At 47.6% G+C, this 16,381-nt stretch overlaps 3 protein-coding genes across 3 annotated transcripts; 2 read left to right on the forward strand and 1 right to left on the reverse strand.

The window, feature by feature from the left end:
• The first annotated feature begins 9,569 nt into the window (after positions 1–9,569).
• Positions 9,570–10,838, forward strand: LOC126560731 (uncharacterized). The gene is made up of 2 exons (XM_050216687.1): positions 9,570–9,881; positions 10,113–10,838. Exons 1-2 carry the CDS (start codon positions 9,570–9,572, stop codon positions 10,836–10,838), a joined length of 1,038 nt encoding a protein of 345 aa, XP_050072644.1.
• Positions 10,839–10,861: 23 nt separating this feature from the next.
• Positions 10,862–11,858, reverse strand: LOC126560732 (ribose import ATP-binding protein RbsA 1-like). Its single transcript, XM_050216688.1, has 2 exons — positions 11,844–11,858; positions 10,862–11,785 (listed from the first exon to the last, which is right to left on the reverse strand). Exons 1-2 carry the CDS (start codon positions 11,856–11,858, stop codon positions 10,862–10,864), a joined length of 939 nt encoding a protein of 312 aa, XP_050072645.1.
• Positions 11,859–13,532: 1,674 nt separating this feature from the next.
• Positions 13,533–14,693, forward strand: LOC126560733 (uncharacterized). The gene has a single exon (XM_050216689.1). It carries the CDS (start codon positions 13,533–13,535, stop codon positions 14,691–14,693), a length of 1,161 nt encoding a protein of 386 aa, XP_050072646.1.
• Positions 14,694–16,381: the final 1,688 nt, after the last annotated feature.

Consider the following 16,381-nt stretch of genomic DNA (forward strand, 5'->3'; position numbering starts at 1 on the left):
TCCTTTGGGTATTACCTCCTTCTTTGGGAGGAGCAATAAAACCGTACGATCACCACCGGTAGGAGGTGATCAGCAGGATGCAGTAGAAACTGGATATGAAGGTGGTGTGGCAGGTAAGCCAACTTGTGCTGTAGAAGGAGAACTGGTTGTGCTGGAATCGTACACCAAGATGCCTGCAGAGGATTCCGTGCAAATTTTAAGCCGTGACGAAGGAAGCCAAGTCCATAGGACTGAGCCATTATCGCGTGTGCCGCTGAGCCAGGCATTTCAAAACAACATGGATCTGCAGGAAGCCCTGGAGACTGCCAAGGAATTGCACCTTTTTACAAAGGATCGCAACAACGTCCATGCTCCCATTAAGAAAATGGTGGTTAAGATATTGGCATCCCTTAGCCGTGTAGAAAGTGACCTGCTCACTTGGAGGCTACGGGCGGAAAAGGTAGAAAAGGCACTCAGCGAGGCTCGAGACGCTCGAAGCCTACCTTCTACACCCTTCTTTCCGTTAGTGGGAGGGTCGAAAAGGGGCATGAAAGACAGAACGCCGGAAGCGGAGGAGGAAGAGGAAGCACAAAAGAAGCAGAAAAAAATTGAGGCAACAAAGCCTGAAAACAAAACTGTGTTCCAAGAACGATGGACTACAGTAGTGAAACGAAAGCAGCAGAGGGCGATTCATACCGGCGAAAATACAGCAAAAACACCAACTGGGCATATTGGCATTGAGCCCAAGCCGAGAAAGAATATACGGCCGAAGACGGAGGCGATCATGCTTGGGCTATACGATAAGGAGTCCTACGCATCAGTTCTCCAGAAGGTGAAAGCAGATCCCAAGCTCAAAACGCTAGCAAAGCAAGTATCAAAGATCAGGCGCTCCAGGGAGGGCAACATGATCTTTGAACTGAAGACAGAGGATACTGCATGTGGAGCTGACTACAAGGATCTTCTGCAGGATTCGATAGGAGAAGCCGGCCAGGTCACCGTTCGCGGAAATGACGCGACTATTGAATGTCGCGACATAGACGAGGTGACAACAACGGAAATGGTAGAGGGTGTTTTGCGGGAGAGTTTCGAGCTTGGCAATGTTCGGCTGGAAACAAGAATAAAGCCATCTTTTAACGGGACACGAACAGCCTACATAAAGATGCCTGCTAAGGAAGCATCGCTAGTGGCTGCAGCCAGTGAAGTGGAGATAGACTGGTCTATCTGCCGTGTCCTCATCCTCCCCCAAACAAGGAGGTGTTTCCGCTGCTGGGAGTTTAACCATGTCCAGCGGGATTGCAAGGGCCCTGACAGAAGGGACAACTGTCTTCGCTGCGGAGATAAAGGACATCAGGCCCGCACTTGCGTAAAACCAGCCTTATGCCTGGTGTGTGCTCCTGATAACAACGCGCACCAAGTATGAGGAATGTACTGCATGGCTGCAAGAAAAGCATGGAAATAGTACAAGCAAATCTGAACCACTGCGAGGCTGCGCAGGATCTAGTGTGGCAGACGATGCGCGAGGAGAAAGGAGATGTTGCCATCTTGTCGGAGCCATATCGGAAACCAAATGGCAATAACAATTGGGTATCAGACAAGACGGGGATGGCCGTAATCTGCGCGGCGCGAAAATATCCCATACAGAAAGTGGTCTCTTCGACCTACGAGGATTTTGTGATCGCAGAAATCCACATCATTTGTTTCTGCAGCTGCTACGCTCCCCCAAGCTGGGATGAGCAGAGGTTCGAAATAATGCTATAACCTCACTTCGGAACTCTGTGGACGAAATACGGTGGTGATTGCGGGAGATTTTAACGCCTGGGCGGTTGAGTGGGGCAGCAGGCGCACAAACAGCAGAGGCGATGCGGTTTTGGAGAGCTTCACCCGTTTGAATCTCGTGCTGGGTAATGTTGGCTCTGTACCTACGTTCACATGAAACGATAGGTTCTCAACTGAACAATGTTATCCTTACATTCTTTTCCTCGTGCTGTCCACTCTTGCCTCCTTCTCCCAATCCGGTTTGGTCTAACAGATCACTGAAAGTTCTTAAAGCCGACAAGAAGAGAGCACTTCGTGATTTTTGGCACACTCGTTCATCGCATGCAATGCGCGTGTGCAAATACGCTCCCACGGCATACAGCATCTATAATAGTTGTTATAGATCTTACCTAGTGCACCTTCAAACTAAATTTACCTCTGACCTTCGATCATTCTGGCGTTTTGCCAATGCCCGTCGCAAATGCAATGGCAATGCCTCCTCAATCTCTCTAGGCGATGATGTGGCTGATACACTCGCTGGCTGTAGTGAACTATTCGCGAGACATTTTTCAGGCGTGTTCGTTGACCCATGTAGCAGTACAGTGTCTCTTCCCGATGCTTTAGCCTACATGCCTAGTAACGTCATTAGCTGCAACACCGTAGAAATAGATGAAAATGCGGTTTCAAAAGCTCTAAAGAAACTAAAATTATCTTTATAACCCGGGCCAGATGGCATACCATCATGTGTCGTGAAGAATTGTCCAATTTTCGTCCCAATTTTGTTTCGTCTTTTTTCAAGATAGCTCAGAGAGGGAAGTTTTCCAGTCGTCTGGAAAAAGGCCTGGATCTGTCCAATTTTTAAAAAGGGAGATCGTTTAGTCGCTTCCAATTTCCGTGGTGTTGCCATCCTCTGTGCTATGTCCTAAGTGGGTGAACCCCTTGTTCAATCCTTTATCCTTCCTATAGTGTCTAATTGCATTTCTCCGCATCAAAATGGCTTTATGCCCAAACGTTCTACTTCGACAAATCTTATGTGTTTTGTGTCTGTTATTATGTCCAACATTGTTTGTAAACGTCAAGTAGACACTATATATAGACTGACTTCAAAGCAGCTTTTGATAGTTTGCCACATGACCTACTGCTTGCAAAATTGGAGAAATCTGGGTTTGGAGGACCAATCTTGACCTGGATCGGGTCCTTTCTTTCGAATCGATCTTATTCAGTCAGATTGGAACATTTGTGATTAATTTGTGGGCTTGTCTGGCGTTCCTCAGGGAAGTGCACTTAGTCCTATCCTTTTTACCCTATTCATCAATGACTGCATCAATGTTTTACCAACTGATGGACACCTTCTTTTTGCTGATGATATCCAAATCTTTCTCCCCGTGTCTTCGTCTTCCGACTGTCGATCTCTCCAACGCTCGCTTAGTGACTTTTCTGTATGGTGTTTGAAAAGTGGGTTGGTGCTCAGCCCCCCTAAATGTTGTGTCGTCTCATTCGGGAGGCCTTCTGCTAGTCGGCTGTTATGGGACTACTCCTTATGCGACACCCAAATAAGTAGAGTAACCACCGTGAAACATCTTGGGGTCTGGTTGGATGAGGGACTCTCGTTCATGAACACATTAACCATGTTAATAAACCAGAACGCTCCGTTCTGGTTTATTCAAGCGTAATGTGGACCACAGCCGGAGAAACCGCTAGGCAGAGAATAGAGAGGGTTCAGTGGAAGTTTACGCGCCTCGCTGTCCGCAGATTTCTACATGGCTACACCGTTACCTCATATTCTCTCCTCTGCCGTATGTTGGGTTTAATAGATATTAGATCCCGCCATTCGCACGCGCAGTCCTACTTCATCGCATGTATCCTTTCCTCTGAACTCGACGTTTCTTCATTTCGATCTTCTATACCCCTGTATGTCCCTTCTCGTCGACTTCGTGTATCTGTATCGTCGACTGTATGTCCTTTCTTCGTCGACCACCCATATTTATTCCTCCCCGCCGTTCGGTTTTTGGCCAGAATGATCCTTGGTTAAGAGGTTGCATTTCTTTCAACGGAGATCACGAGCTGTTTGACTTCAACTTTCCTATTTCTCACTTCCGAACTCGCCTTCTAGAGTCCACTACCTTTACTTCAAAAAATCCTTTACCTCTAATGACTCCTTATCATAATTTCCCCCCTTACCCGTTTAAGCATATACATTATGTAGCCCGGAGAAGCATACAATTTGAATTTAGTAAATAAATAAATAAGTAAATACACCCTACTTCCAGGGTGTCCACTCAGATTATGATTTCAAATTCCCGGTTTTCCCCGGTTTTTTCAAGGTTTTTTTCTAGTTTATGCAGCTTTACTACATTTCGATTGCTCATAGCAGATAAACTTATCTGTTATATGTCTCTATGGTTTTGTAGAGACCATTGCCTAAAGAGATGAGATTTTGTGAGATGCGATGAGCAGAACTCTTCTAGATGAATTAACTAATACTATTACAATTAGGAATTATAATGTTAGCATAAGAGTTAGTGTAAGGTACGATAACGTTACGTGCGTGGTAAAATAAAAGTGTTCGCTCTCTGATCGATACCAACCTTCACCGAGTCCGGACGTATCAGTTTCTAAGGTAGTTCAAAACTGCATGTAAGTTATATGTTAAAGAATACTTTAAGGAAATAACTTCAAAATTTTCAAAACCAAAAATTCTTGAAAACTGAAGGAAAACAAGGACAACATATACGGGGTGAAATTATAGAAAATCGTAAACTGAACTTTTATTGCAACAACACACATTGCTTGAGCGTTTATAGAAGAAGAAAATGTAAATAAAAATGTAGAACAACTTCATTAATAACATAAATAATAAATTAATCTTTAATACGGCTCAAAATTAGAAATGAATGTTTTTCTTTTGCTCATAGAATTTTCTCAATCATAACATTGTCCATCAAAAGAAGCGAAATGTAACATACCTGTTGTACATCTTCTAATATTTCTATCAAAAGATACATTCATAAACACGTCGTTAAAAATGATTCACGTTATCAAAAATTCAAGCAAACACACCAACAACTCAAATGACCTACATTTCACCAAGATTAACATTTCACCAGCACACTCGTGTAGCGAATGCCGCAATGCAATAAGATCCCATACCAAAACAACCAATATACCAGCCAGAGAGTGATTAGCAGTTAAACGTAAAACAAATAACTTTACCTTTATCAAACCATTGCTGACAAATAGAATGAAACATACATAATTATTTCCGTAAGAATAGTAATGACCACAACGCGACCGAAATTCCATCCAAAGCGGCAAATATTTTGCGAGCATAGAAATCGGTCAGATCACCTCCGAAAGTTACATCCATAGTGACACAACTGCGATCGTCCCGAAACAAGCAACACATTTACGCGGGGCGAGAACCGTAAGTTCATGTTTATCGTAAATTTACCGTAAGCAACCTTACAAACTCAACAGGATAAAAGGTTTACAGATACAATACAGATAAAATACAGATACATTAAACCTTAAAAGAGTGAACAGCCAATGTGGCCCTTTACAATTGAAATGTAGTGACAGTTTTACATGAAAATATACAACCCAACAAAAACCACGCATAAAAATAATCGCCAACACACGATTGCTTTGTTTATGTCCTTTGGATTCTTTGGATGCACCGTGGGAAACTGAGCGATATAGAACAAAGACTTGTGGCGACCGCACTACGGCCTGACCACTGTTCGGATCTGACGTCGCAACTGCTGATTCAAATCCGACAGTCAAGCAGTCCACGTTTTCGAGTAGTGCTGTCGAGCGCCCGCATATGGCCAACCTAGCGACCTCCAAAGCTACCCGGGGGGATACTATACAAGCCGACGGTTCTCTTCTCTCTCTTCTGTTGGTTTCTTTCCTCGCGCTTCTGCTTCATCGTCTGCTGGCTTCCCTAACTGGTGCATCGTATCTCGCGATAAAAAAGAATAGTTCTTGTGCGTGTGTTACGCTTGAAAATCACATAATAAAAAATGGTCCATCCACTGGGTGGTCAAAGACTATTGGAACTGAACATTCAGGATGTTAAATGTATAATGGTAGCAATTCCTCTTTCCCAAGGGAATAACTATAATTTTGTTCCGTTGATCCATGTACAAGTAGAACAAAGTAAAAAATATTCTAGTTTATTTATTATGACCATTACACGCTGTCTGACAACTCAATTAAAAAATATATGCATATGTTAACAGTATATTGTTTTTTTTTTGTATAATTCATTACGTATCACTGTTATGAAATAGTTTTGATGAAAAGGAAATTGATATTAGAAAAATAAAATTATATAATAAGGTAACACAGTACGACCATCATATGACCATTGGTCATACCAGTATTACTTAAATGTCAATCCTAATTATGTCCACTTATTCTAACGGTGTGCGCTACGAAATGTCATTGTTAACACATTGTAATAAATATCACTCTGTTCGGTATCGTTGCTTCGACAACACCTTCTGACTAATGCTCTTCTGATCTTTCACTCTTCTGTTCTTCTGTTCTTCTCTTCGGTTACCGAGTGCTCTTCTGATCCTGCACTATTCTGTTTGTAGCGGTTCATGCTCATGCATATTGCATGCAAGAAACAGAAGATTGTACTCGATCCGCGAGCATAAACCAGACCCTTCGTGGGCTCTTCGTAATTGGCCGATTTGTGTAATTATAATAACTTATAACAGTCTCTTACTTCTTGACCATTGAACCAACAAGACGTACGTATTACTTCCGAATCCGAAATCTAAACGTTACACAAACCCTACAAACTGGTGACCCCGATCGTCCGATTGAACGAGCATTTTATCCAAACAAGTGAATTTCGAGCGAGAAAACCGAAAAAAAAACCACGTAGTGATCGACCGCGATCACAAAGGACACTTTTTTACGTTTCACAGAACCGTCGCGTTTTTTAAGTGATCCACGAGAATAATAACTCCGTTTACGCGTAATATAACGTATTCTCAACTTTCACGGCCTATTTTTTGCTACAATGGTTGAACCAACGGTAACGAAGCCGACAGAGGAGGAAAGTCAGATCGCTGTAACGCATTCAAAAACCAACTTTCCGGATTTCGATTCCGAAGACGTCGAGACGTGGTTCGTCTGTTTGGAAGCAGCTTTTTACGTAAATGGCGTCAAGCTAGATCGACACAAATTCAACGCAGTAATCGTTGCACTTGGCACCCGCGCGAAGTTTTTTCATTCCGCCATCGCGAAATGCAATAAATCGGAAACGTCCAATAGGTACGACACCATGAAAAATGCCGTCTTGGATTATTTTCGGCCCACAGAAAACCAACGCTTAACTAGTCTACTTTCCGGCGTCACATTAGGCGATCGGAAACCAAGCATGCTTCTTTCTGAGATGCGCCGTCTCGGCGGAGAAGGATGTTCCGATAATGTCCTTTCTAATATTTGGCTTCGGGCTTTGCCAACCACCGCACGTTCAATCATCGCCGCCATGCCGTCTGTTTCATTAGACGATCAAGCAAAGGTAGCAGACACAATCCTTGAAGCTCCGAGCAGTGCAACATCCAGTACAAGCGATACAAGTGCAAGTGCATGTGCAACCATAAGCACATTAGAGGCTCGCATCGAAGCTCTCTCCCGACGCTTAGATGAAGTTTTATCAGCTGATCGATGCTGCTCTTTCTCAGACCGAGACACACATACACCATCCCGATCCAGGCAGCGACACGCGTCAGGGTCGAGGCCGTCATGGGACCAACGAACTCCGAGTTCATCACGATCACGCATACCATCGAGAGCACCGCGCCGATGGCTCTGTTGGTTTCACTATCGTCATGGAAACAAGGCCGAAAAGTGCGAGAAAGAGCATCCGAACGATACTTCCACTAAGTGCTTTTTTTTTCGAAGATCGTCTGCCGGTTTACTCCCGAAAAAAATAGTGCGTTTCTCTCTCCGAGGCACCCATTATCCCGACACTCTCACCAATTCATACGATAACACAAGCACCAGCTATAATCGAACGCCACGCATATTGAACCACGAATCACGCACTACACATAGCACCAGCTTACCACCGAACTCAAGCACTACTCACCATGAGAAAAATACCAGCATCACGCTGAACCATATGTCCCCTGAGCAGAACGAAAATATCGATCGCATTTACGTTAATGATCACAGGACTCACAACAGATTCCTTATCGACACGGGTGCAGAGATTTCTGTTGTTCCACCATCCTACAAAGAAAGGATGAACCCCACGCCGACACGGAAACTTTTTCCCGCAAATGGTAGCCAGATCACCACTTATGGCACTAAAAATATCACCCTCGATATTGGATTAAAGCAACAGTTCACCTGGCCTTTCACGATCGCAGATGTTGATTCGCACATAATAGGAGCAGACTTCCTAAAACATTTTGACCTGCTGGTTGATATCAAACGCGACAAACTGATTAAGAACACAACAAACACAGCATCGCTCTCCGTAGCCGCATGCAGTACTTCAGATACGTTCACACAAATACTAAGAGAATTCAATAATATTACGGTACTCAATCTGAAGAACCGGTCGACAAAATCGAACGTAACTCATCAAATCTTAACGAAAGGTTCACCCATTTTTTGCCAATCTCGTAGATTACCAATAGACAAGCTGCAAGAAGCCCAAGCAGAATTTAAATTTATGATGAAAGAAGGTATTTGTCAACCTTCTAAAAGCTCATGGGCCAGTCCGTTACACATGGTTAAAAAATCAAATGGGAAATGGAGACCATGTGGAGATGACAGGAACCTGAACGCAATAACCGAACCGGATAGATACCCGATACCACATATTCAAGACTTCGGCAATAAACTACACGGCACAAGCATATTTTCCGGCATAGATCTGCAACGAGCTTATCACCAAATTCCTGTTGCGGAACAGGATATACCGAAGACAGCGATTACCACCCCATTCGGTTTGTTCGAGTTTCGTTATATGACGTTCGGATTAAGAAACGCCGGCCAAACACTACAACGACACCTTCATTCTATTTTTCGAGATCTTCCGTTTGTGTTCCCGTATATCGATGATTTATGTATCGCCTCGTCGAATGAAGAAGAACACAAGATACATCTTCGAACGGTTTTTCAACGATTGAGAGAAAACTGTTTGGCAATGAACGTGGACAAGTGCCAAATAGGGAAATCTTCAGTCATTTTCCTCGGTCACGCGAAGACACCCGAGGGTATCAAACCGAATCCAGCGAAAATCCAAGCGATACTCGATTTTCCACGCCCCAAGGTTGCAAAGCAGTTAAAAACGTTAATTGGAACGATAAATTTCTATCGACGTTGGTTATTGAATTTAACGTCAGTCAATACCCGTCCCCCAAACGCACTGACGACCCCTGCCTTAGAATGCGTTCTGGAGCGATAAGTGCGTTATTGCCATTCGTATATTGCGTAAGCGCGTGGGAGAGAGTTTCCGGCGTGGATCCTCTCTCCGATCCTTCGTAAAGGCTTCGTGCGTACGATTAACGGATCGTACGATCTCTTATCAGTTTACCTTCCGACGAGTAAACAGCGTACGGTGCGACATATAAAGACAAACTGATATGTTATAACGGACGAATAAAGCGAGTTTTGATAAATCGTGAATAATCAAACGGCTTCGTGCTATTCTTAACGTGACAGCTTCGTGCTATTCTTAACGTGACGGCTTTGTGCAAAAACATTGGTGACCCCGACGTGATTGCGACGTGATTGTGACGTGTCAGTGTCGCGAGGTGACGATTGTGACGAGTGACGATTCGTTAAACAGTGCTACGTGCAAAATGGCTACAGACGAAAAAGCCACCCCTGAGGCGCCCCGCCAGCTCACGGCACTGGAAGCAGCAGTGCGTGAAATATTTGTGGAGGCCAGCTCCGGGAAGCTGGATCCAGCGATGGCCAGTGTTAAGGAAGCGATTCTTAACTCGCTGTGGCAGGACGGTAATGTTACGTTATTGCGACTGGAGGCACTGACCGGTCCGAACCCTCGACGCGGCACATTCACCGAGGCCTATGCGAAGGCCAAATGTGCGTTGGGGAAGCTGCGACCAAGTGAGGGTTCGACAGTCCCTTCCCTCGACGTGACGCTCGCAACAGCGGCAACGAGACCCGACCATCTTCCTCGGATCGAGCTGCCGAGGTTTAACGGCTCGCCATCGGAGTGGCCGGCGTTCGCGGGGCGCTTCGAAAAGCGTATAGCTGGTCTCACCGATGATGCCGATAAATACGCCTTCCTCCTAAAGTGTTTCGAGCGGTGCGATATTGCAAGAAACAGTTGCGAGGCGTTTGAGAAAGCAGGAATGCCGTTTCCGCAGGCTTGGCGGAAGCTCGAGGAACGTTTTTATGAAAAGCGAGTCGCATTCCTCGGGCACTTTCGACAACTGCTCGACATTCCAAAGATGGCCACGGCATCAGCGAACGGCCTGATGCGCATCATCGACGTGGTCGAGACGTCGATCGCATCGGCAAAACAAATTGCGGGCACGATGGACCAGAGAGCCACGGCAGTCGAGGATGGGCTCCTTGTGTCGATAGTGCTGGGCAAGCTGGATGAGGGAACTACCGAACGCATCACTCGGCGACTGGACGCTCAGAGCATCCCCACGTGGAAGGAGCTACGGGGGGAGTTGGATAGGCTTTCCAACCAACCGAAAAAGAATGAAGTGGTGCGTGCCCACACTAACAGCGCACCTGCAAGATCAGCGCGGACGGCGCTATCCGCCACGGCTCAACCCGTTCTCGCCAAGCAGGACGCAATCGCTTCATCTCGGCCGATTAACGCCACCCAACCGGCAACAGCAAACGACAGCAAACAAGGCACGCGTCGGTGTTACGCTTGCGACAAGACGGGTCATGTAGGTACACTATGTCCGAAGCTACGGGTGCGATCGGCATGTCAAAGGGTCAACTTCGTGATGGATCAACGGAAGTGTGTGAATTGCCTATCGAGGCAGCATCCAGCGTCAAAGTGCCCAAGCGAAAAACGGTGTCAAGTGTGTAGCAAAAAGCATCATACGTTGTTGCACGCTGCGGACGACGTTTACATTAAGTGACTGCTTCACCACCGTGCCACCAATCACCGTTCCGTGCTTCGTTCCCGCTCCGTGCTTCGTTCCTGCTCCGTGCCGCCATCGACAAGTGCTAGTGCCGTACTTACCGCGATGGCCGATCCACGCGTTCGGCCCGTATTGCCGCCGCGTGGTGTCCTGCGTTGCCGCTCCGTGCTTCGTTCCCGCTCCGTGCGTCGTTCCTGCTCCGTGCCGCCATCGCTTAGTGCTCGCGTAGTGCTTCCAGCAATGGCCGATCCACGCGTTTGGCCCACATTGCCGCCGCGTGGTGTCCTGCGTTCCCGCTCCGTGCGTCGTTCCTGCTCCGTGCCGCCATCGCTTAGTGCTCGTGTAGTGCTTCCAGCAACGGCCGATCCACGCGTTCGGCCCGTATCGCCGCCGCGTGGTGTCCTGCGCTCCCGCTCCGTGCGTCGTTCCTGCTCCGTGCCGCCATCGCTTAGTGCTCGCGTAGTGCTTCCAGCAATGGCCGATCCACGCGTTTGGCCCGTATTGCCGTCGCGTGGTGTCCTGCGTTCCCGCTCCGTGCTTCGTTCCTGCTCCGTGCTTCGTTCCCGCTCCGTGCTTCGTTCCTGCTCCGTGCCGCCATCGCTTAGTGCTCGCGTAGTGCTTCCAGCAATGGCCGATCCACGCGTTCGGCCCGTATTGCCGCCGCGTGGTGTCCTGCGTTCCCGCTCCGTGCGTCGTTCCTGCTCCGTGCCGCCATCGCTTAGTGCTCGTGTAGTGCTTCCAGCAATGGCCGATCCACGCGTTCGGCCCGTATCGCCGCCGCGTGGTGTCCTGCGTTCCCGCTCCGTGCGTCGTTCCTGCTCCGTGACGCCATCGCTTAGTGCTTCCAGCAATGGTCGATCCACGTGTCCGGCCCGTATCGCCGCCACGCGCTGCTCGGCGTTCCATACCTGTACCCTCTCCGTGCGAGTCCGTTTATCCTCCTGCTAACAGTGCAACACCCCGAGACGTTCCAGGGTTTGGAAACTATGTACTGTTAGCAACCGTCGTAGTGTTCATAGAAGATAACACGGGGAAATGGCAACGGATGAGGTGCCTACTCGACTCTGGTAGCCAAATCCAAGCCATTACTACAGTTGCAGCAAAGCGTTTTAAATTGCCTTTGCTACCTGTGCGATTGACGTTAATGGGGATAAGTGGTAACCTCCCTGTATCGAACCAAATACGAGCTAAGGACATATCAATTAATGGATCCTACCGTTTTAGCACCAATTTCTACGTGATACCGGAACTGAGTGCGCAACCCACTCGCGCAATCAAGAAGGATGACTTAAACCTTCCCCTTGGAATGGTACTAGCTGACGAAAACTTCAACCATCCAGGACCAATTGATGCAATATTAGGCGCTGGAATCTGCTTTGACTCGGTTGGTGTAGGGCTTCACCGCTTACCCAATGGGCTCACACTACAAGACTCCAAATTCGGATGGACTGTTGGCGGACTTCTACGTGATGCTGCTTCGGCTAGCTTCCATAAGCAGAGTTGCCATAATGCTACGTGCATCGATGACCTGAAGTCAAGCCTCGAACGCTTTTGGAAGGTGGAGGAACTACCACCTGATGTTACGAACCAAAAGGGCCTTTTAGACCGTGAGCTCAAGGAGCACTTTAAGACGCACACGCGGATCGCCGATGATGGTCGATACATCGTCCGGATTCCGTTACGGGGGGAGCTTAACCAGCTCGGAGACTCCATCGAGCAAGCGCAGCGACGTTTATTATCTCTTGAGCGGAAATTGTCCTGGCATGAAGACACCTACGTGGAATACCGCAAGTTCATGCGCGAGTATCTTGATCTATGACACATGGTTCCAGTACCGGCCGAAAAATTACACATGGTTCGCTACGTGATACCACATTCCTGCGTGATTAAACCGGATTCAACCACCACAAAGCTACGTGTTGTGTTTGACGCGAGCGCGAAGTCTACCAGCGGGATTTCGCTTAACGATATCCAAGCTATTGGACCAGTGATCCAACCGGATCTCCTTCATATATGGCTGTACTTTAGAACGGAAACAGTGGTGGTAACCGCAGACATTGCAAAAATGTACCGCCAAGTCTGGGTGGCTGAGTCGGACACCTGGATGCAGTGCATATTGTGGCGCGAGGATGCGAGCCATTCCGCTAAAATGTATCGGCTGCGTACCGTTACGTACGGAGAGGCCTCCTCATCATATCTTGCCTGCAGGGCGTTGTTCGAGGTCGGCGAAGAAATACGGTTTTCTAACCCGGAAATCGCTGACGCCATTCAGCGATCGTTCTACGTGGATAACCTTTCCTTGGGTGCTGCGACATCGGATGAACTACGTGTGCTTAGAACTGGTGTTGAACGAGCGCTCATGCATAGGGGAATGCCCCTGCGGAAATGGGCTTCCAACGTTCCTGCTGTGATACACGATGTACCAGAGGAACATCTTGACACTACTGTGCAAATCGGGGATAGGCAGGCGATCAAGATGCTTGATCTAGCCTGGAACTACGGAGGATACGTTCCAGTTGCTCATCGACAATGATTTTCACTTGCCTGTGAGTTCCCTGACCAAACGATGCTTGGTGGCAAGAATTGCCAAGCTCTACGATCCAGTTGGTCCAGCCTAAATCTCACCCTTTCGCCCGTACTATCATCCGATATTTCCACGAACACAACTTCCACGCCGGAACAGAATTGGTCATGGCAGAATTTCGGACAAGATTCTGGATGCGAGACCTTCGGCGCACGGTTATCGGCGTGATATCACGATGCGTCGTATGCGTGCGTGCCCGGCCCAGGCAATATCAGCAACAAATGGGCCAATTGCCTGCCGCTCGCGTGAATGTATCTCCTGCTTTCACCCACACGGGGGTAGATCTATGTGGGCCGTTCGACGTCATCACTCACACTAGGTCAAAACGGCGGGTTTCAGTCTACGTGTGCTTATTTGTCTGCTTCGCCACCAAGGCGATCCATCTGGAATTGGTGGAGAATCTATCGACGTCTGCCTTCATCTCAGCACTCCTTCGCTTCGTGTCTCTACGTGGAAAACCAGATACGATATATTCGGACAACGGCCGCAACTTCGTAGGCGCGGCCAGGGAATTGAGTTTGCTACGTAAGGCTTACAACAATCGCGCCTTCCAGGACGAACTCGTGGATTTAGCTGCCGAGAAGGGAGTACGGTTCTCCTTCATACCACCTCGGAATCCGACCTTCGGCGGCCTTTGCGAGGCCAACATCAAGGTGGCCAAACGTCTTTTGAAATCCACTGCCCGAGGCGCTTTGCTCAACTTGATCGAGCTGCAAACTCTGCTTTATCAAATTTCAGCTATTCTCAATTCTAGGCCACTCACAGCTATCCACTCCAGCCCTGAGTCCGTTGAAGCACTCACTCCAGCGCACTTCCTGATCGCACGGGCATCATTCTCGATTCCTGCTACTATCCAAGACGACGACACGGACGGTGTCAAGACGAGATGGAAGCGAGTGCAGAAATTGACTCAACAATTTTGGTCTCGCTGGCAAGCCGACTACTTGTCCCAGCTGCGATGTTACGCCAAATGGACGAGACGAACTCCCAACGTACAAGTTGGGCAAATTGTGCTAGTGGGTGACGACAACCTCCCGGTCGGACGATGGCCAATTGGCGTAATTACGAAGGCATATATTGGAGCTGACGGAATAGTACGCGTTGCTGACATTCGGACGAGCAGCGGTATCTACAAGCGCAACGTGAGGCTGTTGGCGCCACTCCCGATAGATGGCATGGAGAAGGATGACGACGAGGTGCCTACTGAAAGATCGGCCCCTGCAACTGACGAGGCGGGAAAAATCGAACAGCATGCAATGCAGCCTTAGATGAGCCGACGGTCTAGCTACGGGCGAACTCCGACGAGCGACCTTCAGGCAAGCTACTTGCAGCCCTCGATGTCAGAACTCGAGGACGACCCTCCACCCGCGCTCAAAGTTTGGGACGGACGACTGCGTCCCAAAGGGGGGAGAAATGGTTATTGAATTTAACGTCAGTCAATACCCGTTCGCCAAACGCACTGACGACTCCTGCCTTAGAATGCGTTCTGGAGCGATAAGTGCGTTATTGCCATACGTCAATTGCGTAAGCGCGTGGGAGAGAGTTTCCGGCGTGGATCCTCTCTCCGATCCTTCGTAAAGGCTTCGTGCGTACGATCAACGGATCGTACGATCTCTTATCAGTTTACCTTCCGACGAGTAAACAGCGTACGGTGCGACATATAAAAACAAACTGATATGTTATAACGGACGAATAAAGCGAGTTTTGATAAATCGTGAATGATCAAACGGCTTCGTACTATTCTTTACGTGACAGACGTTTTATTCCACACGCAGCTAGTAACCAACAACTCCTGCAACAAATGATTCGTGGTAACGTTAAAAATGACCACACACCGCTCAAATGGGATGACGACACCAAAGCAGCCTTTGTGAAATGCAAGGAAGATTTGGCGAATGCGACACTCCTTGCACACCCATCACCCCTAGCAAATCTTTGTTTACATGTAGACGCGTCGAATGTGGCAGTTGGAAGGGCACTACACCAGGTAACCAACAATGGCCTTGAACCCCTAGCCTTTTTTTCAAAAAAGCTGACACCAACTATGCAGAAGGCTAGCACATACGATCGCGAGCTATATGCAATGTACGAGTCAGTGCGATATTTTAAGGACCTTATCGAAGCACGTGTTTTTTGCATTTACACCGACCATAAGCCACTCGTGACAGCTTTCCTCCAACGACCCGAACGTGCTAACCCTACACAACAGCGTCGATTATGTTTCATAAGCGAATACACGACAGATATTCGTCATATTCCAGGGGAAGGTAACAACGTTGCAGACATGTTAAGCCGGATTGAAGCAATAATTTGCGAACCTATCGACTATGACCAAATGGCTGAGCTGCAACGAACGGATGCTGATATCACCGAGTTTATTCAAAACCCTCCCACAGGCAGTACGATCCGCGTGAAATCTTTCGTACTTCCATCGAGAAAAGGCAAATTGTACTGTGATGTGTCAACCCCTGAAATTCGTCCTTTAGTCCCGAAAACACTTCGCAAGCAAATCATCAGCAAAATGCATAACATTTCGCACCCCGGCGTCAGAGGTACAACACATTTGATCACTAAGCGATATGTTTAGCCATCCATGCGGAAAGATTGCAAGAATTTTGTTACTACCTGTATTCAGTGCCAAAGAAACAAAGTAACAAGGCACAACATCACCAAACCGGAGCAAATCATCGTGCCACAAGAACGTTTCCACCACGTACACATGGACCTGATTGGACCTCTACCTCCTTCGGAAGGCAATTTTTATTGCCTTACAATGATCGACAAATTCACCATATGGCCGGAGGTAGTGCCCTTACCCAACATGACAGCAGAGACGGTGTCCCGAGCATTCATTGCACACTGGATTGCGAGATTTGGAGTGCCAGCCAAAATCACCACCGACCGCGGCAGACAGTTTGAAAGCGAACTATTCAAAAAGCTGTCCGAAACACTGGGT

Source organism: Anopheles maculipalpis, chromosome 3RL (assembly GCF_943734695.1).
Source record: "Anopheles maculipalpis chromosome 3RL, idAnoMacuDA_375_x, whole genome shotgun sequence".
Classification (NCBI taxonomy): Eukaryota; Metazoa; Arthropoda; class Insecta; order Diptera; family Culicidae; genus Anopheles; species Anopheles maculipalpis.

What these genes read in the sequence shown, in the direction of transcription:
- LOC126560731 (XM_050216687.1), top strand. Translation starts at nt 9,570, where the DNA reads ATGGCTACAGACGAAAAAGCCACCCCTGAGGCGCCCCGCCAGCTCACG. An exon ending in TCGACGTGACGCTCGCAACA is followed by an intron (nt 9,882 to 10,112) that starts GCGGCAACGAGA and finishes GCTTGGCGGAAG; the next exon opens with CTCGAGGAACGTTTTTATGA.
- LOC126560733 (XM_050216689.1), top strand. Translation starts at nt 13,533, where the DNA reads ATGGCAGAATTTCGGACAAGATTCTGGATGCGAGACCTTCGGCGCACG.